The 26698-nt window shown below is 42.3% G+C and overlaps 3 protein-coding genes across 4 annotated transcripts in view; 2 read left to right on the forward strand and 1 right to left on the reverse strand.

The window, feature by feature from the left end:
- Positions 1–3689, reverse strand: part of LOC105670042 (dipeptidase 1) — a 126965-nt gene extending 123276 nt beyond the window's left edge. Inside the window, exon 1 of the mRNA XM_012363339.2 lies at positions 3468–3689. The gene's annotated coding sequence lies outside the window, so the exon portion shown is untranslated. The remainder of the gene's footprint in view (positions 1–3467) is intronic.
- LOC137001221 (uncharacterized) lies at positions 91–2113 on the forward strand. Its single transcript, XM_067359610.1, has 3 exons — positions 91–144; positions 1366–1525; positions 1588–2113. The coding sequence occupies exons 1-3, from the start codon at positions 91–93 to the stop codon at positions 1767–1769; spliced, it is 396 nt and encodes a 131-aa protein (XP_067215711.1). The 3' UTR covers positions 1770–2113.
- Positions 3690–4766: 1077 nt separating the features above from the next.
- The window catches only part of LOC105670039 (protein O-mannosyl-transferase TMTC1-like), a 141471-nt gene continuing 119539 nt past the window's right edge, over positions 4767–26698 (forward strand). The window contains exons 1-4 of one of the 2 annotated variants that reach the window (XM_067359564.1): positions 4767–4914; positions 5200–5329; positions 5578–5645; positions 22369–22658. In XM_067359564.1, coding sequence (XP_067215665.1) covers positions 22603–22658 — 56 coding nt within the window. In that variant the 5' untranslated portion in view covers positions 4767–4914; positions 5200–5329; positions 5578–5645; positions 22369–22602. Of the gene's footprint in view, positions 4915–5199; positions 5330–5577; positions 5646–20018; positions 22659–26698 lie in introns of those variants that run through there. The other variant, XM_012363334.2, reaches the window with a different exon arrangement.

Raw genomic sequence — 26698 nt, forward strand, 5'->3', positions numbered from 1 at the left:
AAATAAAAAAATTTTTTTTCTAAAAATAACACAATTAAACAAATACTAATTATTGATTATAAATTTAATGTATTTAGTTACAAGGAAAATATGACGTATTTGAGTTCTCTTTCCAAGAATCAACCGTACGACAGCATGGAAAATGCAATTTGATAGATAGAATTCACGATGCGTCACAAAGGAGCACATAATCTTCGATTTACCGAAATCGATAAGCTATGATATCAATGTTATGACATGGATATTATTGCACTGCTCACCACGACGCTACTTATATTAACCTGCGTGATAATGCTAATTATCTTTCAGATTTTACGTTTCATCTTTAAGAATGCTATGCTTTAATTTATAAATTTTCTCGGCGGTATGACAAAAACATTGAAATATTCAAGTTACTTATGTATATTCTGTACATAACTTTATTTTACGTGTGATTAAAACTGAAATTATTTCTTGAACGAAAAGAAATGTTAAGCACGAGTACATTTTTCAATTTTTAATATGTCTGTTCTATGTTTAATTTTTCATTATTTTTATCATTCTATTAGATTTATAATTTTATCTTTATGAAAAATGGAAATGTGATATTACTTGTCATATTACGAGCCATGCTGATTCACATATAATTATTTTACACGTAACATTATCATGAATTATTTTGCAATTTAAAATAATTAGTTTAAAAATACTAATTTTGATGGAAGTTGTCTCCGCGCTATCAATTTTTTTTATAAAATAACAATTCATAATTAAAATTATATAATAATTGATTTAATTTTCAACACATGGCTTGCATAATCTTAGATATAGTTTTCTTCAGATTTAAATTTTTACATGTTCATATTTATTTCTACAAATGTCTCAACATCTATGATAATTATAATTTACTATGTGTCAAATATGTAATTTAATATCTGTGCACCAAATAATAAAATATAAAAATCTAATTTTATTAATTATGTAAATCATTTCTAATTTTCAAATATTTATGTTATAAAAATTTTGAAAAGGCTTTATTTGATTTTGTAAAGAACTGTGCTAATATCATAATATTTCTTTACCTACACTATACTACACTACATAATAATGAATATAATTTGTCAAATGATACTATCATAATTTTCATATGCCTTAAGACATCTGATAATGTTTACATTGAATAATAATATTATAACATTGTTATATAACCTTTTACATACCGAAATAATATACCAATAGCACTCATAATAAACGTAAAAATCTTATTGATGTGAGCTGTGTTGAAAATGGGTCGCATTTAGCTTTAACAATGTTCCTGTTTTTAATCACAAGATATCCAATATGGAACAAAAGAATATTGATTATAACGCCAACGCCGTCGTTTAGTCCGGGAGAGTCTTTCAATCTCTGTATCTCGCCTTGAACGAGCGAGGTCACGAGATTGTAATTTTCACAGCAAATCCAATGAAAAATTCGTCTTTATCAAATTACACGGAAATCGATTTCAGCTTTCTGTATAAGAAAATGCTGGAATATAAATACGATAGTAACGTCATTTATTCTTGACGAAACTCAGATGAATTGATGTTTAGAAAACATATAAGTGAGTTGCAAAATATTTTAGTAGAAGAGGTGTTCATTTCTATTCGGATTTAAAAACGTTGTATGCTAAAAATAGTAATAAATCGTTTGGCACTGTCATTATAGAAATGATAATGAAGCCAGCGTTATACGCTTTGGATCACAGATTTAATGCTGTCATAGGTAAGATCAAAATTAGAGTTTATTAAGCTACGATCAACTTTAGAATTCTAAAATTTTCCTGATTTTAATTTCAATAACAGATGATGCGAAATCGAGTTCAAACTTGTCGAAGTATTTGGCATAATACTGTTTGTATTCTTATAGCTCATCCTAACATTAAAGCATTCGCGTAAGGTGGACTCCAGAATACTGAGGAAGCTGTGCATTACGCTGTTCCTCTCATAGGATTACCGTATAGGATCAAGAATTTCGCATTAATTACCTAGCATCACTGGGAGTAGCACAAAAATGAGATATTTTCGTATGCAGCAAAGAAGACATCGGCAACACCATTCGCTATTTCCTCAATAATACAAGGTGATACAAGAAGATTGGTTACGTAAATTTACGCATGTTCTCGCATCTTCTTGTTAAATAAATAATCTTAAAAAAAAACTGACTTTTACTCAGTGAGAAATACAAATAATAAAAAATGATGTCATGTGCTTACTTTAGATACAAAGAAAATATGTTAAAACTAAGTGCATGTGTAAAAAAGATAAACCGTACAACAGTTTGAAGAACGCTATATGGTAGTTCGAATTTGTAATGCAATATAAAGGAACACCGCAGCTTCAATTCAGTGGCATCAATGAACCAAATGATATCAATGATATGACAGAGATGTCATTGCTTTCCTTGCGACAATCACATTTGTAATAAGCTGCGTTATTCTTGCCGCGTGTTTACGGCTCTTCGCGCGCGTTTCCAGATCTTTCCGAAAATTATTTTAACTAAATAAGCTGCGATAACATAAATGTTAAAGTTTCACTATGTTACGCGCTATTGATGTTAAACTATGTGACTACTGGAATTTCATTAATATAGCACCGAATAAGCACATTCGCGAGATATATACTCTCCTCAGCTATGAGCCTTCCAAGTTAACTACTAGTATGACAAAGTTGTGTGATTATCCTATTTCGTAACACATAAAACACATGTAGAACATCAGAGTATGATGGAGTTAGCTAATTCGAGTCTGTGTTAATATTATAGATAAGCATAGAGATCACGCAATCTGAAGCGTAATTAATGTAAAGTCCAAATAATCCTTAATCACAGACAATTTGTCAGTTTATAAAATATTTCTAATGTTGTAATTATCATATAGATAATAATAATTATATAAAAACAATTAAGAGACAAAATATATAAAAATATATAAAATTTACAAGAGCATATAAGTTTATGTAAAGTTTACAAAATTGTTAATTTTTACTTCTATTCGCAGCATTTCTTTTTATGGAAGTTCAAGTATTAGTGAATATTATTAAAACGATCGATGAAATTAAATTAAATTTTCTAATAAGTCAATCTATACAAAACTTATTAGAAAATTTAATTTCATTGATCGTTTTAATAATATTCACTAATACTTGAACTTCCATAAAAAGAAATGCTGCGAATAGAAGTAAAAATTAACAATTATGTAAATTTTACATAAATTTATATGCTCTTGTAAATTTTATATATTTTTTATATATTTGCTCTACACTATTTCTTCATTTCAATTAATAATTTATGCAGAATATGTCAGATTTTTGCAGTAAGTGTTTATCACATATTAAATATTATGAAATATTTGAAATTTTGTTCATTGTATTATGAATTATCCATTTTAAAGTTAAACTAACGTCTATTCGCAACGATCAATTTAGAAGCTGTTAAAACTAATGACTTACTTGTAGTAGAATGTAGTAGAATACTGTTGTAGAATACACAAAGCTCTCGACACACGTTGTAGCAGTGATGTCTTTGCCGTTTAAGAAAGGGCCACGCTTCTGACATAGACGATGAAGAATGGTGAAAACGATGTCAGGATGTAATATGATGCTTCGTTATTCGTTGTCAATGTGATGTCAGCTTTCCGTGTGCTGCAGCTCCGAAGGATGGTTTCGAACGAGCTATAAGATATTAATTCGAATGTGTTACAATATGTTTACATATAACAAATGTAATACGATATAAGTAAATGCGCCTTTCTCGCATTTTTCTTACAATTGGATTAAAGTAGACTTCGTTGAAACAAACAAGTGTTCAATTCAGTGATAAGCAATCGCCGCGAAACGTTAACTAACACATACTGTTACGATTTTCAGTCTTTCGAAATGCATGAAAGTAAAATCATTCACAAAATGGCCGTGTCGAATCTTGAAGCATCGGAGTGAAGTACTTCGATCTTTCAAACTTTTTAAACGTATTTCGGTAATGTCGCTAGCATCGAGGCAAACCGCGGGCGATCATCGTAAAAACTAAATCATGATATATAACCGCGATTTAACCATAATCTAACTTTTGACAAAATTGATCATGCCGTGTAAACATTACTCGTCACATTTTTATCATCAACATAAAATTATTTTTTAAACTTTTTATAATGTATTGACGAGTGTCGAGCTAGATTTTACGGACGATTGTCATATTTCGCGTTGTTTATTCGTTCGAAAATGCATCGAGCATGTAATCACGCATCGAGAGTGTCAAATACATTGCTGATTGACCGAATAATTCAAACAAATGATGATAATTAGCTCTTCCAATGATATTCACATTCAGCATTTTTTGACTCGCAATTCTGCACTCGGACATTTGCGCGATGTCGCAATTTGTCGGTTAACAAAATTGTTTCGCATTTACAATGATTGTTTTGAAATTATATTTCACGTCGAAAGTATATTGCGCTTGTAAAATTCGCGAGAGTTGTGTAAAGCCAACGATGGAACTCACTCACTTATATCCAGCACGATCACCATTTTCCTAATCGACGTTACTGTGACGTCAATCTTGCTGTGTCATGTTCATAAGAGCGTTCTAAAAATGATTTAACAATCAATTCTAACGAATTTCTGATAATCAAATCTGATTGGTGGATCAGAAGTTATCCACCAATCATAAGAAGTTATTACGGATGAGTGCATAATTACGGTGTTTTCGGAACGCATCATATAATCGCAGCGCCGCGGGATTTGTTGGTAGTACTGTCGATCTTTTGGCGGGATGATGTCGGCGATGTCGGAGGTCGTAAGCACCGTTCTTTCTTTTGCGTGCGTTTTCTCACTCGAAAGGGATTCCATACGCAAGTAAACATCGAGAATATAGAATCCAGCGACGGGCAATCATCGTGAAAAGGTAATTAGTACATACAATCACGATTATCAGTCTGTTGAGATCTACCATTGACTACGTCCGTTTTACCGCGTCGCGGCGGTTATTTTTCATCAAATCATCAGGCGTCGGTATGAAGTTGCTTAGTCTTTCAAATTTTTTATATGTATCTCGGAAATGTTAGAGTAAGAATCAAATTACGGTCGGTTGTCGCGAAATGTCCATTAATGTTCATGATTAGTCTTTGTATATTCGTAAAATTGATCATGTTTATGTCGTTTCGTACATTATCCGAGCTGTGACTTCTAGGAAAACGTCAAGAATGTTGCCCGAGACTGGATGAGATAAACAAACGCTTTCTAGTGAGTCGAATGTGTCTTCAAGGTCAAACTTTTGTGCGACAGAATTATATCTTTCAAGATTCTCCATTTATATAAAGGTACGTAATATTGTATAATTCTTGCAATTTATTATTCCGACCAGTTTGCAATGTGTTCAAGAAATACAATTATTAATGAACAATTTTTATAAATTAATCTGTTAACAGGTTATAATGAACTTTTCTAATTAACTTTTCTAATAATATTCGCATTTAGTATGTGTTGACTTGTGATATTTAATTTTTTTTGTTGTAATTGTATCAAATTTCTTAATAAAGATTTACATTGTTTCAAATATGTATTTCAGGTTGAAAATGTATCGTGTTTGGCAAGTAACGACAAAACGAACGGATTGTAAGGGCAAGGCATTAGCAAGTTAGTATATTTTTTTATATATATATTTGAGTGCCTTCAACCTTTTAATTATAAAAATTATAAAAATCAATGCACTGCAATGCAAAACTTTATATGTACTATGTTACTAAAGAGATAAAGAAATGATAATATCACAAAAATCATTTATTTACGAAAATTTGTGTCTTAAATATTACAGATTAATGTTTTAAAGTCCAATATCACGGATTTAGAATTATTTTATTGGAGTGCATCGATTTCTTTGATAAACGATATACATATATTTGGCGCGGAAAGTTGCTATACATCTGATATCAATCACGAAGCGTGCTTCGCTATATACATAACGCGTAAATAAAATCGAATCATCGTAAAATGGAGAGGAGCTTTTACTTTTTATAGGATTTCGCATTATCATCTAACACGAGCGCAAAGGCTACGATTATCGAACTCGATGAGAGCGCGAACCCGTCGATTTCCTCGCCGTTATCCTTTCCCAACAAATAGCTTTCGATCGAACACCCGTAATCTCTATTCGTGTTACTTTACCCGACAGTGTGAACGTCGCTTAAAATACCGCTCGACGCACGTGTTCGCGCGAGTTGGACGTGGCGCGAGATATAGCCGACTGCCTTTTATTGCCGCGACGAATGCAGGGGTGAAGAGGTGGTTTATCCGCAGCGACGAAGCTGTGTCGATGCGGCGCGCTGCACCGCGAATGCGCGACCGCCATACCCGGGTAATAAAATCGTGACAAACTGATTTCAATCAAAGCTAGGAGAGAGGACTGGCCGACCAGCTTTAAACCTTTTAAAACTCTTTCGAGCGCATCGGACATTTTCAATCCTTTGCGTGACCGGCAGATAAAAAGTTCCGCGAGCATGTACGCGTCGTACTGATCGTTTCCGCATGCGGTTGTGTTGTTCGCGCTTCGCCGAATTTGCAAAGAGCGATAGAATGGGGGATGAACGACGAGGAAAAGAGCATAAGTTCACGCAAAGTCGGTTTATCGCGGCCGTTTTTGCTGCCGCGCTGCGGTTCTGCGCGCACCAGCACGGGTTTTACATATTTTGAGAGTCAGTCTCGCAGAAATTTGATTACTCTCACGCACCAACGGATATTAATTCGTATCCGGCCGCCGATTATCGTTCACCTAGTTTATCGCGCCGTTATTTATTCAGCTTGTTAGCCTGCTCGCTTATTAACGCAAGCTTGCTAGAAATTCCTTAATATCGCGGTGCGCACGTAAAATATGCACACACTGCGAGCCACGTGTGGGTGTTTACGATATCAAAAATCGTTCCCGGGCGCACGCACCAGGATCGTGTCGGTCGATGCATTTGACGGGATAATCAAGAAACAGCGGGTTCGAGAGTGGTTTTGTAGTTGGTTCGTTGCTCGCGAGCGAATAACGCCACCAGCGTGGTAACAGCGGTAACCGTTATGTCCAATTGCTCTAATTGCTCGGAAAGTTCGCCGTCGCTCGACGAGGAGCGGTTTCGGTCTAGTCGGAAACACGTATTGTGATTTATCGAAGTACTGTAAAAAACAACTTGCCACACACATCTTAATTGCCCGGCGGGAGAAAGCGCATGTTCGACGTGACATAATAACCGTAAGTGCTTCTCCCATTAGCGATTCGAGTTTCTCATTCAAATGGCTGCCGCACTTCATATCCCGATCCGGTTTAACTCGACCTTAAGAAAGGTCCTATTAGTCTCGCCACCTGCCGCCAGGCATTCTCCATCCCTTCACGACCCGTTCCGTCGCGAGGATCATTGCGTACGAGTTAAGCGAGTTATGCTGGTAATTTAATGCAGCAAAATTGAATGCGTCCCCCGACGCACGAGTTAATCGACGTCTCGCGAAGTACGCTTTGTCGAGTAATTCGACGACGCGCCGCGGCGCGAATTACTCGGAACGGAAAATTATGTCGCAATGTGCACGTCGCTTCCTGAGATGTTTAATGTATGCGTCGCGCTTTTGCGTCCAGCGCTGCTGAATTTCAATCGGTGGATAGTCGACGATCAAAGAATGCGGATATAATAATAAATGACAGAGCACTGCGAAGCGCCTTATAAAGAAGTATCAACTTTCACGAAAATACAGAGCGAAGGGCTTTTATTTTACGATCCTCGTTTCACCATTTCGCGAAATATCCATTTCTACTCTGTCGTTTGTACTTTCTCAATCGTTTGTATTCTCGATATCTCCACGATATCTATCGATGACTGAGATCTTCGTTCGCGAACACGTTTCAACTTATGCTCTCCTCATCTAACTCGACGATACTTGAAACACAAGTGGAACAGCGACGTGCATATCAGTCTTCGCGCGTAACGTATAATTGGCGTTATTTATTTCGTGTCTTTCGCGATCGCTCATTTTGTGGCCCCGAGCGTCCTCGATTTTGCTCAACGGAGATTGCATTTAATTAAAACGCATGGCAGCGGCGCTTGTTTACGGATCCGCATCGGGATTAATAAGTCATACACTATTACGCGTACACAGCGACTGCCATTTTACGCGGCGCATTTGACTGTAAATCGCAAAGTGTATTACGGCTCTTTCTCTCCGATAGAACGTAGTCGGGATTATCGTTCGTTAGGATGTCATGCGTAGTGCCCGGCAAAAAGTTCGATACAGCGCAGTCGCCGCTGTTATAAATTACCGCCACGTATGTGCGTGATTGCTCGTATTCGCACGCCCAGATATCTTTTATCGCAACCTGAAATGAAATTAACCATTTACAAATTTCATGTAAAAAGCTATTCGTCTCGTCGCTACAGATGTTCGAAACCAAGAGTTATCTCCAAATCGCTGTCAAAACGCTGTCGACGTTTTTCATCGTGAAAACACCTGCAAAAACTATCCTTTTTACCGTTTGCGGATTTTTTTTTTATTTTACGAAATTCTATCCGTTTCGGCCGTAACCTTCGCAGGGGCGGACATCTGCGTTTAATTACAATTGCGCCGACCGCCGCATGTTTTTACAGAGATGGCTTCGTTCGCTCACTCGCGCGCGCGAGGATTAATAAATTACAGCGCGGGTCGGTGATGCGCTCGGCATTTTCAACGCGCCCGGGATTAATCTCGAATAATGTCCCGCAAACTGCGCGACGCGCGATCGAAAATAAAACGCCACTGACACCAGGTGCACTTTTCCTACGCATCGGTCGGATATTTTTATGGGGTGTATATACCCGATTTTATGGTCCGTGCATCGTGAATCACTGATTCCTAGTTGAATGTTCGGCGGCTCCTACGCCTCGCTAGGAGGAACGAGCGAGCCGTTAACCCGATAGTGCCTTTAAATGCCGTCGTCACGTACTCCGGTTCAACGCTACTAACGAATTCTCGGCTAAAATTCGTTGCACGTGAACGGAAATGCGCGTAGCAGCTGCGGCGGGAAGCGATCGTGCATTCTTTTGGATTGCGAATGGATCTGCTTCCGCGGCCCGTCACTAAAACGGAAGGAACGGCTATATGTTGGTAACACCATTCTTTTTTTCGCGCATTTCGAAGAATATTCACCGTCCGCAATGATACGCGATTTAAAGACCTTTATTACGCGAACGTTAAATATCCATGAAAATGACACATAATTTCGTATTCTCATTCTTTTATTCCGGATTCTCAAACATGAAAATCAATTTCAAATGCAAAATTATGCGTATCTGTATAATCCGTAATCTATGTGTAATCAAGTATTCATATGCGAGCCGCGTACATCGTTGACGATGAAAAATTCATCACGATGATACGGCTGATATTTGCGGCTATTATTTTTTTAAATGCAGTGTCGGTAATCGTAATGTGGGAGCAAAATCGAAACGTTATGCGGGGGTTTTGATTAAAAGTCCGCGAGTTCCATAAGTGTATTTAATCGTCCGATTAAATGACAGAACAATCAGTAATAATTGCCGAGAGCGATTTGCTTAATCGAAGCGTCGAAAGGGACGGCTGGGTACAGAGTGTGTATGTACATACGTGATTCCGGCGGTTTCGTGGAGAGTAACCGAGAGAGAGAGGATGCCGCGTCTGTAGAACAGCTCGAGATTAATGGCCACCCAAATGCGTGGAGTGTGTGTTGCCGCACTTTGTGCGTCGCCCGGGCCTATATTGCTTCCCCGTCGCTTGCCGCTTTTACGTAGATAAATGCGAACGATATGGAAGACTCGCAAGCTCCCCATCGCGGACAAGCCCATACCGCTGTACGCGTTGGGTGATTGTAAATGAACTTGGGGGAACGAGAGGGTAATTCCATCCTTTTCATGTGATGAAAATACGTGTTACGAAAATTGAATTTCACCGTTTCGTTTTGATCCACCGCGCCCTGGAATGATGCGGCGTTTAAGTTGCAGATCTGAATGCGCATAGCTTCCATAACTTTCTCCGACTACGAACAGAAAAATATTCGATGTCTATCGGAGGTAATATTGGCCCGTCATGTCGGTAAATCTATTACGTGATGCACATCTACCTTCTCCACGCGGAAGTAAGTTAGCGAACTGGGGCATCAGATAAGCGGAAGATCGTCGGGGAGCTTAGGCGCGCTGCCGAGGAAACGTTGATACCCGTTATCGTTGCTCTTCGTTATTTTGTATCGGATCAGCCGCGACGAACTGTGCTTTCCCGTACGACGCATAAAAGCCGACCGCTTTATCGAAGCCCGACAATAGCGCACTTTGCAACGAAATGTTTGCTTTCTCTTGAATGAACGGTGCGGCGTGTTCAATGAAGATTGCGTTGTGGAGATGAGAGGTTCTTTGAGAGATGCGGGATCATGACGTCGCGCATAGATGATCGCGAGATATAAATCACGATGTTTCATACGTGTGCGTCGCATTGTTCCTCACTTTCTTGCGGTTCTTTGAAGGTTCCGTCGTAGCCGTCGACGGAGGAAAAGTACTTTCACGTCCCTCGAACCACGGGCGTCCGCTTTTCTCTTCGCGTATTTCATTTTGCACCGAGAGATCATTCAGTTGTAGCGACATTCGCCGTGGTGTTATTAAAAATGCAATAAAGAACGCTCATAAGAAAACGTAATGAGTGTCCCGGTGTGTTCACCGGTACTCGCTTTATTTACCGTCGGCGCGTCTTTGACTTATTCATGCGCAGTCTCGCGAGAGTAGTTGACTATCGTCTCAGCAGCATCTTCGCGTCGCGCGATAAAACGAACCGCCGGCAGGATATGAGAAGGGAGCCGCAGAATTTCCCGAGCGTTTCGCCGCATTCCGCCGACGTGTATTATGAGGTCTTTGCGGCGCGCGGTGAACGTCGCCGGGACGCGCGTTAAAACACGTGCTCGATAATGACGTTAGCGAAATTATCATTGGTTTCGCGGTCGCGCCTACGCAGGGACTAATTTTGCGTGACGTTAATTGTCGACAGTCGGCAGACGCGCGGACGTTATAGCCCGTATTTAGTTACCCCGGCAAATCAATGAGACAAATTTCGTGGGTAAATACAGCGCCCGACGCGGCGCGCGTTGCATTAAATCAAAATACATTATTCAAAGCGTATTATTCGCGCTCTAACTGCGAACGTGATAAAACGCGAATTCGCTTGTTGATAAAACAAGCGCCGGGTACACGCGACCGTGCCGCATGGAACCGCCCGCTATGGAATCGTTCCGCGCGTTCTGTTTTCCTTTACTCGCTGTTTGTAACCGGTCGGCAATTGTTAATAACATTGTCGTTAGTGCACCGCCGCGCGACATATGTACGATTATTACAACCGTAACGATCGCTATCAGCTATAGCTATGGCGTAACATATTTCGTGGAATTTACGGGACACGTAAATGTTTCGTATCATTAGAAAGCGGAATTAGCATGCCGGCGCAGTTCTCGAACTCCAACGGCAATGCGATTTAACTTTTGAAAAGGAGGGTATTAAGCTTTTACACGACAATAGCGGCTGTTCTCTGCACTATGTATATATATTTTACAAAGCATTTGTATAACGTTCCAGTAACAGCTTATGTTTCGTTGCTTTTTAAATGGTCGGTGACTTATTATATTTCGTTGAAAAGACATAACAGACAGGATATAGTCAATTAAGGATTATATTGTTGGTTGGATTGTTGAATTTATTTATAATTCACCTTTTTTTTCCATGTTTGATATCTTTAAAAAAATCCTCTTGTTGTTAGTTTTAATATGGAAAAGTTGAACATTTAAAACAACGAGTAAACTTTCAATGCTAATTACTGGAATGATATGTAATTAGGGTACAATTAAAATTCCATCGTAAGGCACGCGCAGCAGTTGATTTTTTTTTGTATTACAAGTAAGCACTTTCATCCCGCGCACATCTTCCCGAAGTTCCGAGATCTCCCAGGACAATTTTGTCGGGTGATAAAGTCTGCAGTGCCGTAAAAGCTTATTCTCGTTCATCACAGGGCGCGAAGGTACCTTGCAAACTTCCGCTTCGGAAGGACGACCCGCCGACAATTCCTTGTCAGCGCATGTTCTCGAACGAGCGAGACGTAGAAAAAGACGCGCGTGTTCAAAGTACGATGGCAAAGGCGAACTTAAAGAGAGGTTGCGGAACGGGGAGGGAGAGAGAGAGCGAGAGAGAGAGAGGGAGAGAGAGAGAGAGATCAAGTAGCGATATTGCCACAGCGAAATTTTCGACGTTTGGCACGTAACTGCGTACTTTATAGAAAAAGCTTTCTACTTTACTGGCTGCCGTACACGCCGCCAGGTCTCGCATAGCTTTATTGCACATTCCGGCACTTTCCTCTTCGGTTCGGCGCGTGTATGCATCTATCGCGGGGGTGATTCGCGTGCTCACAGAGCGATTGCCGTGCGGATAGAGAATGCGAATAGGGGAAACGCGCGGAAAGCAGCCGTATTCACCATCCGCGGCACTTATCCAAGTTTTCAAGGATACCGAACATTCGGTAATTGCGAAAGTTTCACGCCTTAAATTCCGGTTCATTCGACATTACCCTGCTTCTTCTCCTCGCCGAGCTGTCGTCACTTCTAATTTCGTAGCACGAGGTTCAGCACGTAGGACGGATTTCTACCGGATTGAATTATGCGGATCCTGGCGAAGGGACAGTCTGTATTATTATTATTACCGCCGCGATCATGCCGCCCGTGCGCATTTCTTCGTGTTGGATTGGTCGGGCAGCTATATTCTCGATCCACCGTTACTTCTACTTTATTCCGCTGCCATTACCTCGCCATCGTTACTTTCCCGCGTCGATGGAAATTTTTCGACCTTGACGACTACGCTACTTTGTAACGACTTTGCCGTCGAGAGAACGCCGGAGAAGTTCGCGTTGTCGATTCTTTCTTCTCTCAAACATTCATATTTCCACTCTTCCTTCTTATTTTATGACTTACTATTTACGCAAAGAGGGAGATAAAGTAAGCAATAAAGTTACATCGCTGACGCCATAGAATCCTCGTAAATGATGGATTCTTTGCGAGATCGTGCGTCGCGCAATGCGAATTTTTATAACTCATAAAAATTAAATGTCTTCTTGCAAGAAATATATATAGTTTGACACATTCAATATTTTGTTAGTTCTTTTTTAAGAGTAAATAAGAGTAAATAAATTGCAATTTCTTTCATGTTTTCTGACACGATATCTGATCGTAATATAGGTGACTGATTCATTATTCCCCTTGCATGTTTTTTGCAGAATACAATTTTTCTCAAGTTAATAAGAAAGCGTAGAGTTCAAAATCTGATTTCTACAAGTACGCTATCTTCAACGCGCTAAATGCGTTTCTGCTAAAAAGTTTTCGCGATATTTTGTCACGATAAATATTCAAATTGCGAGGAATATTTTGTATAATAATTTATTGAAATCTATAAAATTCGCGCGGAAATTAGGTAACTCAAACCGCACGAATACATCAGGCCGAATAAACGCGGCTTTTGCAGCCGCGTGGAAGTAATGGGAGGTGGGACACCGCGATAACCGATGAGAATTTTTCTTCCCGCGATAAAACGTCGCCCAGTTATCGCCTTTAACGATTGGCCGGCAACATATCAATGATGGTTGCGCAGAAAACCATCGATGTACCGCGCGCTAAGTTAAAACTTTTCCAATTTTCTACGACTTCGTATTTATAACTTTGTTACTCACCCTCTCTTATTCTTTCATATCGGATTCCATCCAGGAGCTTTCTGGTACTTGAAACCAAAAATTTATCCTCAGTAAAAGCGTGATCAATCAAATGTTAAATGAAAAATTCCGCGATAACTGTCGAAATGCAAAGAAATATCGCTTTTAAATTCGGTAAAAATTCTTCTGTCATGAAAGTTTGCTGCTACGGCTAAGACACCCCTTAGATTCGCTTTTGATCATCCCCTTTTCGTCTTTTTTTTTACCTTCATTTTCCGCTAGAAGGATTCTCGACTGGAACCGATGTGCGATTTGTCGACGCAGTCACCGAGTTTCTATCCTTCACTAAGGATATGTCCCAGGAGCGGTCAATTCCTATGTCCTTTTTCATTTTGGAACAGCCAACTTTCGTTCCCCGTTTCCTGAACGAGAAAAAAAAGAGAAAAAAAGAGCGGAAGAACGCGAGGGAAAACGAACGAAACATTTCCACGTCGAATTTCCGGACAAAAAGTGTGATTCGCCCGTCATTACTATCGCGTGACGCGGCTATAACGTTCCGACCCTCGAAAGGGAATTTGAAGGATACTTCCATAACTCAGTGATCCTTCCTTGCCTGTCTTAGGACATCAACGAAATTAACAAAAGAGGGAAAGCAGCCAACAAGATGTTCGAACCAGGAAAAAAACAATGATCTTAATAGACTGCGACTGCGATATTGCGAGAAGAAAAGATACACAAGTGGCGATGACAGCCCGATCAAATATTTAGAAAATTAATAAAAGCAATCGTGTCAGAAAATATAAAAGAAATTACGATTGGTATATAATCGATGAAATCCGACGAGAAGACAGGCGCGAGTACACGAATCGAATGCGCATCGAATTACGTCGTTTCCTGCACATCGGCTGTTCTCATTTTGCCGTTTGATTTATCGTCGTGTTACTTTAAGCGGCGCTTTAAAATATTACATGTCGATCTCCTGTATTTTTGTGTCGTCCATTCATATCCCCCTGCTTTCTCGTGTAAATAATGTAAATCGGACAAAATGTTTCGATTGATCGAAAATATGGCGAACGAAACGCATCTCGTAAACCGTTTTTGCAAGTCGCGAACAGTATCGTTCTCCTCGATCCTTTATAAAATGTTGATGCCGGCCGTCGTAAAATCCCAGGATTGGAAACGTCTGTTGTCAGGTAGCAATGCTCGTCTTCACACACATGCAACTACCTATTTCCGTTCTCGTATAATGCAATCTGTATTTATTTTGTGGATTATTAAAATATACTCGCGGACGAATTTCATCAATTTACGAGAGCGATAAATTGCTAATCAAACTCGTTTTAACTGTATCCGCTACCGTGCTGGCTGACGTCCGATTCGTTACAGGCTCATTAACGTACGAGTTTACCTGAGTCCCGTAATTGATTTACGATTGCGTCCGAATTCCGCGCCTCGCATTCCATCCGAGTTATTATCGGCGCAGTTCGCAAACGGCTATTATATCTCGACCATCGCATCCGAAATTTCAGAACAAACTTAGCCGTAGGTAATTCGACAAGTTCGCTGCGAGGCTAGCTTTAATCCGGTCCAGCATACCTCTGTCCTCGTCCAGAAGGTCCTTCTCGCAGAACCGATCTTCCAGCTTGTGCTTCCGTTATCGCGTACTCTATGACGGCTCCGTTAAATCTTCTGGAGTTGCTAAGCTACTGATCGGAGATTGCGGCGGTCGTCTACAGCTTCGCGGACCGATGTATGCCAAGTCAATCACAAGGAAACCGTGAATTTATTACTTCGAATTCGGCGTGAAATCCTTGTTTGGTCAGCTCTCGAGAAGCCGAAATCACCGGCAAACGGAGTGCCGTTTGCGCGCGCGTAAGCCACCTCGTAAGCTCCGCCGCCAAAAGCCGTCCGAACGCGATCGGTACTTCGCGTCCGATCCGTTTACCGATGCGATTATATTGATCGACCGTGCCGTGCCGTGTAGACGGTTCTCGGGCGCAAAAAAAAGAACTCGACGCACAGATCTACGCTCGCTGCGAAACGAAAATGTGATCTCGCGAGACTAACAGCGACTGCGTATTATTCGAACATGCTGGAAAAGTAGAACGCGTTTTTTCGATTTCGCAGCTAATCTCGCGTAACTCCTTTCCGATGTTCACCTCGCCGAATCAGGCCGAATTAAGCTCGTAATTAAAATCGTACTCGCTTGTTCGCGTGTGTTCCTTCGTCGGCTTCCGACATGAACATGTTCCGCGAGAATTTCAGCTGACGCGAAGATCCCTCTCCTCGTTACATCCATCTGGTCTTCTTTCCAAATTCGTCTGTCTGCCTTTCATTTGTAAGTTACATCGTAGATTGTTCTTTGATAACCAATCGATAGATACAGCGCTGTCGAAAATATCGAATATCAGTGGAAACTGTATTATGACATTTCCGACATATAAGCAATCTAAAATATATCATAAAATATGCAGATTTTATGTGTTTATTTCTGTCACTGACAAAGTGCGAGATTTGGAGAAAAACTTTCATTAAGTCAAAGTATGTGACAGAATCTGAACTATCCGCGGTATTCTCTGAGAGGACATAATTACTAAGCTCGCGGCGCGATAACTCGAAATGTTAGGTAATATTTCCACGTACTGTGTAAGAGCTCTCTCTTGTCACTCGGGTGGCATCCGCGAGGGGAGCAGGGCAGAGCCCGAAACTCTACGCTCGAAATCATTCCAAGTTTCTCGTGTACCGTGAAGGGTGTCGGGTGGCGGCGGGCAAGATCCCGATTACGTTCTACCTCGGCTTGGCTCGTCGGCGAGATTCCTTCGAACAGTTGTAGCCCGGGAACGTCTACGCCCTTCTCTCGTAAGCTCGCGATCTCGCCTATAGTGGACTACCGTCGGGACGCGTGGGGGGGAAAGGGAGCGAGGGATCGTAAAGAGGGTGTTCTCTCGAAGCGCGCGAGGGTGGCGAATTTTGTCCGGATTTCGGCTGCTCGCTCATCCAGAATCTCTCGTCAATGCTGCTCCCGGCTCGCGAGAATGAGACGTTATCAGAAATTGCGGACGGTGTCGTTCCGCACAGAATAGACATCGGACCGAATCCGGTGAGTTTCGCGGCAAATTCGACAATTCGCTATACACGCACACGCGTGAGCTCGCACACGATACTACGTGCTCGACTCTCCTGGACTCTCCGCGGTTGCTGGCGCTATATTCTATAGCCGTTGCTTGAGTGGATTAATTAAATACGTTCCTCTCCCGTGCACGTCATTCTCTAACCACCCGAATGTCCACCACCACCTTTGATTGTTCGCGGAGTTTCTATTGTGATCGGCGAAACTGTCTCTCTGTCTTCTGCGAAATCTCATGGGCGATCGTCCGGCGCGGCGGGAGACGTTTTGATGAAACCGCACCGTCTGAATTCATTAGCGGTGTTAACGGATTTTGTAGTTCCCGGCATCCCGTGAGAGACGTCGCAAATGACCGACCGCCGATTTTAGCTAATGTATCAACGAACCGAGCTTTCGGACGGACCGAGCTCTTATCCGTAATTGTCGGAGAATCGCGCGAACTCGTGCTCGCTACGTCCGCACGCTCTTTCGTGTTCGCGTGTCTCGTATTACGTACGAATTATAGGCATTATTCCTCGCGTCGGTTCGCGTTTAAGATTTCCCGCCGATCGATACGGCACGTATAAGCGAGGTATCCGCACGGCCTAACATGTGATTTCTCGCGGAAACATTCCGCTTTCGAGTTCGAGATGCTATCTCGCGCCGAGAGTCAAAATATTTCACAAGATGAAGATAACCGACTCGCGATTTTGCGATTTCGGGAATAAAATGGGCCAGAAGCGAGACGTGTAATGCGATAACAAGACGGCGAGGAACGATGAATACTTTAACGCAAAATTTGAATAAAGAACCGTCGAACAATCAGACTGAGCTGTTTTCGTCGAAACTACTGTATGAGAATACGAAGCGTCCGTTCGTCGCTCGCTATTGGTTGATCTTTATATCTCCGGCAGAGGCAGAGGGAAGGAGAGGGGCGGTGGGCAATTGCTCGATACGCTCGATACGGCGTTTAATAAATGAAAGCGCACGCGGAAAGCAAGGCAAACGCGGGACGAGCTCTGCCTTTATCTTTATTTCAGACCAAGTTGTTTCGCGTGCTCTTTGTCTCTTTGCCGCCGGGCAGAGCCCATGAAGGGAGAGCCGCGTTCGAATTGCGGCTGCCCTTACTTATACGACACCAACACCTTTTCACGGTCGTTGGCGGATCTTGCTCTCGTGGGGCATCTACGTCGGCGGCGCCGTCGTTGGTTAGGTGCATTATTAAATACGGTCAGACGGTGGCAAGCGTTAACCGGGTATAACGAAGTAGGCAGCGCGCGAGACATAGGCAGCGAGCGAGCGAAGTCACTGAATATTCAGACGCAACGAGCGTCTGAACACTATATTTCAGTGCCGTCTACAGACGTTTGTTCCGCGACTATAAGTTTCCAGTTAGAAACTTCCCCGGCGGAGCATAAAACCAATTTATACTTCAACGCAAAGTCCGCAAAGAAATGGTTTAAGCGCACCCTTCTCGCGCGCCACTGCGAAATCTCGTCGCTGGAGCGGTCATATCGATTCTTTAAAATGTTCCCCACCGTTGCGTGATAAGTAGTGCGTAACTTGTGAAGAATCAATGCATCATTTTCAACCAAATCCGTGTAGCTTAACGTGCTCGGTTTAAAAACAGTTCCATTTAAAAAAATGGAAAATTTCAGACATTATAGACATATTACATATTGAAAGTGAGAAAAATAAAGGCTAGCGCGAATAAAATAATTATCACAAATAATCTCGGTTCTTTTTTGCGACGGTAAAAACTCGTTAGGAGTCCGTGTGAGTTCGCGTTCCTCCGACGCCTTGGGCACGGAGAACCATTAACCTGACACGTAAGTGGCGTTTTTCGTTCTATAGGGTCGTAATTAAAAATTCTTCTGTAGTTTGAAAGTGGATTCATACGAAAGTTCAGCGCACTGGCGGTTCGAAGTTCCGTTCGCTTGTGAATCACTTGTGATACTGACAGTTACTAGGCGCCATCGAACTAAATGATCATTAATTGCGAGCTCCGGGTACATTATGTGAATTACTTGAGCGACAGCCATGTCGCTAATATTAAGTTCCTTGCTAGAAGAATGCCGGCATCTCGCTCAATTATAACTTTTCGCGGAACTCGCTTATTAGCGACATGAAAAATTCTGATCTATCTCTGCAGCTTTGTGATGATTTTTCCTGTTTTGTAGTTTAAAGGTATTTCTGCTTAATTTTATCGAAAAAATCATAACTTAGATTACTGTTCTAATATTAGTTTTATTAATTTTTATTTCTATTTCTAATCGTAAATATAATTTTTTAATATAAATATTATTGAACGGAATCATATTTACTTCTTTATATAATAATTGTATATGCAGTGACTGAGGTAGCGTTACATATTTACACGTAAATTATTACGCTTATGCTTTAATTGTTTTACTTCTGATAATTAATTTAGGTAATAATTAAAATCTCATCACAACTGTGTCTTGATACGATGTAATTTCAATTTGATGTGTGCTCAGAGCTGTGCTAGCGATGTAGTCAAATTCAATCATATAATACAACATCACTTCGCCACTACGGGCTCGTTATCGTATCATCATCGTCAGTAACGAGCTTGTATCGTCATTACGTTCACTGATTCGCGAGCCGTGAATTGCCCATTGTATTGTTAGATTCGAGATATTTGAAGGGAAATACAGTAATATATAATTGCTCAATGTCTCTTTGTTATCGTGTTCTTAAGATTTGATGCTGGTGCTCTTAATTAAAGAATAAAGTAGTAACGATGTAAATACAATGAAAATCTTGTTAACGATTGAAAGTTCAAATTAAAATGAGCGATAAGGTGGTGTCACAGATAAAAATCTAAAATGGAGTAATTAAAATTTTCGGTTAAAATATCTCAATTCTTTCAATAAAATTAATAATTATTTTTTCTCTAATAAAATTAACAATTTTATTTTTTAATAATTGTATCAATATTTTCGTGTTTTAAATCAGTTTATAATAGCTATTAATTTGCTGGAAATTATTGAATTGTATCATTATCGAAAATTATATTACCGAAGTCACAGATATTTACGTAATGTTCTCCACTTTGGCCACTTGACGCGTTTCCGAGATAATATTTTGGCAGATAAACCATAGGTAAACAATGTGACGTCAGTAGAGTCCAAGGTTGAGCAGGTGCCGGCGAATGAGAAAGAAGAAGAAAGGGAAGAAGGCGCGCGCGGGAGGATGCAGGCAGGAGGGAAACCTCCGGGGGTGGCTCGTGCGCGGGCGCGGCTTTGCGGGTCAGAGTGCGTCGGGTATATAACCGGGCGGATGCCGTCGTCCCTTAGTCTCGCGCTTATCGTCGTCGCGACGACCCGCTCGAGCTCGGCGCCAACGTCGCTGTCGCGATCTGTGACGTTTCGATGACGCTGTGCGGTGCGTACCGATCTCTACGTCGTGCCGATCGCGGTGGCCGATAATAAATGACAGATCGGGAGGTGCTTCTGCGTTTATTCCGTCTGAAAAACGCAGAGCGTCGTTATCACCTTCAATGATATTACCGATCAGTGAGGAAATCATTCAAGTAATCTTTGATACAAATTATATGCGGTAAAAGTTAGAAAAATCGAACAATCAAAAAAGTAAAGACGATGTAAAAATATGCTATATTTTATGTAGCACAAATAAAGTATTTCGATAAATTCAGAGTTATCGGATACATATATATTATAACTAGAGTTCGTCCATAATTTTTTACTGTGCGGAATTCCTCCTTTTTTCCATTCAAGTTACGCGGTGTAAATCGGCGCGGATGAACAAGACGAACGTTGAAGAATGTTCACTGGTTACTGCTCGAACGCCGAGAACGTCCAACTTTTCACTCGAGTATTATTCATTGTTGGAAGCGAGTAGCGAAAAGCACGCCAGTCGGAAGTTTGATTAAAGATTCTGGTTCGCGAACTGGACAGAATCAGCAGGGAAAAATTATCGCGATATTTGTTCACGGATTGGATTCAACGGCCTGCGAGAGTAGGAAGACGAGGAAAAAACGGGAAGAAGCGGCCAAGTGGTAGCGGCATCGAGAAAAGAGGTAGAGAAGTGGTAGCGAGAGAAGCAGGGGTTTCGCGGGGGATGAGGGTGCCGCCGCGGAGGATTTCGAGTCGTGCCCCTGGCGAGATACGAGCCGCTTGTATAGATCTATATGCACAGTAAAATTGTGGCGACGGAGGAGCTACCTGGGGAGCTACGGGGAGTATCTAGGTCAGACAGCCATCCTCTCGGCGTGTCGCAGCACGTTCTCCATGATTCTGCGAGATTCTCTTGATGCAGCGAAAAAAGTGAAGACTCATTGGTGAATGAAGGACTTCGCACTCTTGAGGCGCTCAAGAGACTCGCCAATCTGGGACGATAATTACGAGGTCATTTCTCTTTGGCCAAATATAATTGCGATGTATCGCTGCGCTTGCAGTATTTCTTGAACGGGGCGCGATGTAATCGATATGTTAAGAATTGGATAAGGACACATGCATAATATGAGACTCGAGAATTGAAAGACAGAGATATATATAATGTCGTGTATTCGCATATCTGCGAAATTGCGAGAAAATTTGTCTGAGTAGATCGGATATGCGAAATATCGGATACACAGCCCGCTACGAGAACGAAGCCGCAATCCACCGTGATGTCGCGTTAATGTCACTTATGTCTACGGTGACATAACACGAGTGAGCTATAAGTATACCACGGGTTTGATCCGTCGGGAGAATCCGTAATGATCTGCGCGGATCAGTGATTTGCGGGCGGAGTGCGGCTCGACCCGATACCGGGTTGGTAACGAGCTGTTACATAAAAAGAAACCTATCTGAACTCCCACGGTGACAATTCCTGGGGAGAGTCCACGCGAGGGCTATTATCGTGGAATGAGTGGTTCGCGCGCGAAATTCGCTGCTTCCCATCATCGAGAACACGACCGGGCCAACCGGGTCGGTAAATAATGAACCCCGGCAGTCATTTATCAAACTCGCTGCACGGAGACGGACAAATGTTTCGGAGTACCGTCGTCGATCTAAATGGCGAAGTTCAACGCGAGGCTAGCACCGCGATACGTCGCGTCGTATACGTCGTGAGCGTTACGCAGTAATCATGTCTCCTTGACTCAATCGAAGGCTTTTCCCGGAAACTTAAGTACCGACCTTTACGTGATTCGCGGAGTTATCGATGAAATACGTATCGTGGAATGCCGGGGTTTCACGATCGAAGTGGTGCTTGAATAGCGACTCTTAGAAGGCTGAAAGGACGCGGGTTTGCTTTTCGATCGTGAACTCGCTCCCCTCGAGCGCACTCGCCGTAGAAATGCGAGAGTCAGCTGACTCCGGTCACGGGCAGTGCAGTCACACCGGGCAGTGCAATCAATCGCGCGGTAGATAACAACGGCGCTCGAAAACGACTCGCGACTACATGACAGTGATCGCGCTTCGCGTTCGCGCGTTTAACGAACGTAAGAGCTTATTTCGTGCGTGGTATCGAGCAGCCTCTGGCAACATGAGACGGCGGAATAACGGTTCTTGCTTCTGCCAGACATCAGTTAAGAGAAACGGACGCGGCGGATGCAGCGGGACTGACAATGAGACGAACGAGCCGCCAGGATGGTGCATCTACGCGGCGGTCGCGCTCGTCGCGATCGGCTGCTACCTCAACGCGCTCGACTGCGACTTCGTACACGACGACATACCGGCGGTTGTGAGGAACAGGGATGTGATCGGCAAGGCATCGTGGAGCGACGTACTCAACGACGATTTCTGGGGCACGCCGATGGAGAGCATCAACAGTCACAAGAGTTATCGACCTTTCACCACTCTGACGTTTCGGTGAGTGAATATTTCTGTTTATCGAACTCTTTTTATTGAGTTATTTACGTGTAAATTACGCAAATTGCATCGGATGAATGACTTGATTAGTCGTCGTGGCGGATTTAACACAGCTACGGCGATGGTTAAAAGTATTTGGCGACGCGAAAATCGAATTACTGTCACGCAAAATTATCGATTCGACTAGAATATTTTTGATAATTATATATATTATATATATATATGTTCCATTTAACGGATTGTTCTAAGGGGCCAGTTTGACGAGGATTTCCAAAATAAAAAAAAATAAAAATAAAATTTGAACGAAAACGTGACAAATACCTAAAATGACGGCCAATTATCGAATATATATATATATATTATATATAATATATATAATATATATATATATTCGACAATTTGTTGTTTGCGCCGTCATTTTAGGTATTTGTCAAGTTTTCGTTCAAATTTTCTTTTTATTCTTTTTTATTTTGGAAATCTTCGTCAAACTGGCCCCTTAGGACAATCCGTTAAACGGAAAAGTGAATACGATTCGGTGCACGGTCGTATTCGCTCGGATAAAATAAGACAGCAAGAACTTGTCCCGAGAAACGTTGTCTGGTTGCCTGACGTTCCAAACACATGGCACGACCACGTAGCTCGCAGCGCCGGCATCCTCGCCGTTCTTACCGAGGACATCGAGGATCACATATATACATGTACTTATATATACATACGTACGTGTGTACATACGTAACCGTATATAGGTATCTCGTGCAGTCGGAGATGCACCTTATGGTCGTACCACGAAGGGCGGATCGGCAAGAACCGTTCTCTCTGACCACGACGGACGGACGCGACCGAGCATACGATAGTGTGTACAGTAGCGTGTCGTGTAGAGCAGACGAAACTTCCCCGCTTCCCACTCTACCTCTACCCACCACGTCGTTCCGTCGCTCGCCCACTCCTCTCCCGCAGATTTGATGCATGGATACCAGTTTGCCACTCCACGTGCAATACTGCATATTGGCTGGTATTGGACGATCCATCACGCCGCAAGACACCGGCACATCGCTCATCCACCCTTAACGCTCCAGATGCTGTTGCCAACTTCGACGAGAGGTGTGCGGTCGCGGAACGTGCCGCGCGGGGTGAGGAAGTCGCGGGGGGGGGGGGGACGGTTAGGAAAAGGGAGCAGTCGGGCGTAGGGCGAGAGAGCATAACGCCTCTACGTTTCGCGCGTTATCGGAAGTGGAACGCATCCATAATCCCTGGGCGCGAGGACGCCGGCGCCGCGGCGCGCCGCGAACCGCATTCGTCTCGCCGAGAAGACGAGACTTTAACGATCCGGATCGCCGCTGACGCGCGTGAACGTTGCTTTTATATCGGTGTGGGGCGGGGCGAGCGATAGCCCGGTATCTTTCATTGTTACCGCCACTCGATTCGAGTGGTGGGAGCGGTTTATGCACGTGCGAAAATGCGCCGCTTACACTGACACGCGGTTGAAAGGATAAGCGAAGATTTATGTGTCAGCCGTTTAAGGCGAGACTTGTCTGCCGCGCAGCGGAATGATTGATGTATTGTACTTTCATTTAAGGCGAGGCGCGTATATGAGCGAATACGCACTTTTATCGTATTCAGTAATCTATTTTGGTATTTTATTACGTCTGCGATATTGAAAATGGTCGCGAAAAAAGAGGAGAGAGAAAGAAAAAAAGAAAAAAAACTCGGGTATGCTAGATTTCCTTTGTCCGTCGATAGCTGGCACCGATAATTCTTTCTGTGCGGGCAATCGCGCTTTGCAGCCGCTGGTACACGGGTGGAAAGCTTTGGACAATTCCGTGCCCTCTTTCGAGCGCATGTATGTTTCATTCTCTACCCTTCGCGCGGCGCGTCTCTTTTCACCATCCGGTCTCTTTATTGCCGCGAAACTCCGACAGCGTTCACGGTATGCCGCTTTGAAGATTCGAGTTCTCGAATGAAAACGTGCCGTCGTCCCCAAAAGTCCAGAGTGCATTCGTGCCAGTTGACCTGACGTCTTTCACACACTCGCACCGTTCTAAAGTTTTTGAGAGATTTCCAGGCGTTTCCTCGAAATTGTAGACCATCGTCGCCCGCTCACATGCATGCTTTAATACACTTTATTGATATCTTTGAGTGACGTATACACAGAATGATACACACGCGGGCAATCGTGTAGATCGTATCAGGAATCCCCTGGATTTCTTTTCTATATTTAATTCTCAATTTGGACGCTTCACCAACGCTTCACCAACCACGACACGACGGGTGCTAATTGAGATGATATCAGGCCGCGGCGTATCTTATCACGAAAGAGGTATTTGGGAAGCGGTTACCCACGATTATTTGCAGTCGCGCGGGGAATCGCGTGGGCCACGTATTTGATAGGAAAAATGGGATTTCATGCGAGCTGTACGTATTTCAACTACTTCGTTTCGCCCGGAAATAATTTACGGGTGCGGTCGAGCGTGAGTCTTTGCCCCGGCGTCGAATGAATAACGCAGAAAGCTCGCCGAGCGATTCGTTTCCACGTTTGCGAAGGGGCGAACTTCACGGATTGGCGACCACGTTAGATTATTACGTCCACAAATAGAAACGGACTGCGGAGCTACGCTCCAGATAGTCCGATAAAGGAGAAAGGGTGGATAAAATCAAATGACGCTTTATTACTCTGACTGAGAGAACATATATGTAGGTGTCCAATAATACGCGACATGTATTTACTTATCTAGATTGTGGCGAAAGTAGGCTGCTTTATATGTGGCCTGATATTTATGAAGCGCGGTTTAGCGCTTCACGGAGTTCGTGAGAAGCTTGAGCCAATTATCGTCTTTAGTTAAAGCTAAAGAAAATTAGAGCGATTCAGTGTAAAATTGCATGTTTTCGTGCGAGTCAAAGTTCGGTGCGCGCGAGAGCGATTATTGAAGCTTCACAAACATTAAATTTACTCTTCCAATTAACGCGGTACACTCGTTCACGCGATATCACGTTATTTACGTCAATTTAATTAAGAGAAATCTTCTTGTCCTCGGCGCGGCGGAATATTCGCGGCTCTATTACGTTCTTCTCCGGCGGATTTACCACTCGCACGCACTCAGTGTACTTCGATTATACACATTATATACACCCACACGCTCCCGCTCACTGAACCCTTTGTGCACATATAATAACGATCGATATAATCGCTTTCGCTGCAAGTTGGAACTTGTATCGTTTCCCCGAAGATTTTTCTTTGTCTCATCATATGATCGAGAGACTGTCCGCACATACTTTGCCGAATAAAAATTGCGGATTTGCAATGATTTTCTTATGATAGCCGATTATTTCAAAGCGTTATTTAAATTTGATCGCGTCGATTTGTGCAATAACATTGAAACATTGCTCTGCGAATCCTGCCGTCTCTGTTATAAAGATTCCCTTTTGTTAGATTCTTTATATTTAAATATTTACTCATGGGTATCGAGGCGTAAATTGAAAGGTTACCTTGCAAATAAGAGCCTGCCGATGGTTTATTTAAGATTCACTCACAAACACCGCCTCTTACCGGCTCCATAAAGCGGTTGTTAGCATTTTAACTGGTGTTGCCGGTTAAATTACGATCAACGACTAAGTCTGCTAGGCGTTAACCGGTGATTTATGAGTCGGCCGACAGTGGCGATGGGCCGCGCTTTGCGGCCGTCCTATGAGGGAATAATTATTATTAAATTACTTGACTGGACGCACACGTGGTGGAATCTCGTTTCGCGGCGCTACTGACACGCATGAATGATTGCGTTGCAAGCTCTAATTTAGACGTGTGATCTAGCTTTGTGTTTGCACATATGCCTCGCATTCGATTACATCACGATTCATCGACCATGATATTTCATTCAGTCTTGTAATAACCCTTATCATCTGATTAGATATTCGGATTTCTCGCTATTATTTGATGCTTGATTTCAACATGCATGGTGTTGATGCAGAGTAGAGTTTTTCTTTATTAGGAAATATATAGATACAGCAAAAATGAAAGATACTGAGCTTTAAATTATATGTAAAAT

Source organism: Linepithema humile, chromosome 7, assembly GCF_040581485.1.
Source record: "Linepithema humile isolate Giens D197 chromosome 7, Lhum_UNIL_v1.0, whole genome shotgun sequence".
Classification (NCBI taxonomy): Eukaryota; Metazoa; Arthropoda; class Insecta; order Hymenoptera; family Formicidae; genus Linepithema; species Linepithema humile.

Bases quoted from the DNA above. Each gene is read 5' to 3' on its own strand.
- LOC137001221 (XM_067359610.1), top strand. From the start codon at position 91: ATGACGTATTTGAGTTCTCTTTCCAAGAATCAACCGTACGACAGCATG. The intron at 145-1,365 runs GCAATTTGATAG...GCCGTCGTTTAG, and splicing joins CGTACGACAGCATGGAAAAT to TCCGGGAGAGTCTTTCAATC. The intron at 1,526-1,587 runs GTAACGTCATTT...CATATAAGTGAG, and splicing joins GCTGGAATATAAATACGATA to TTGCAAAATATTTTAGTAGA.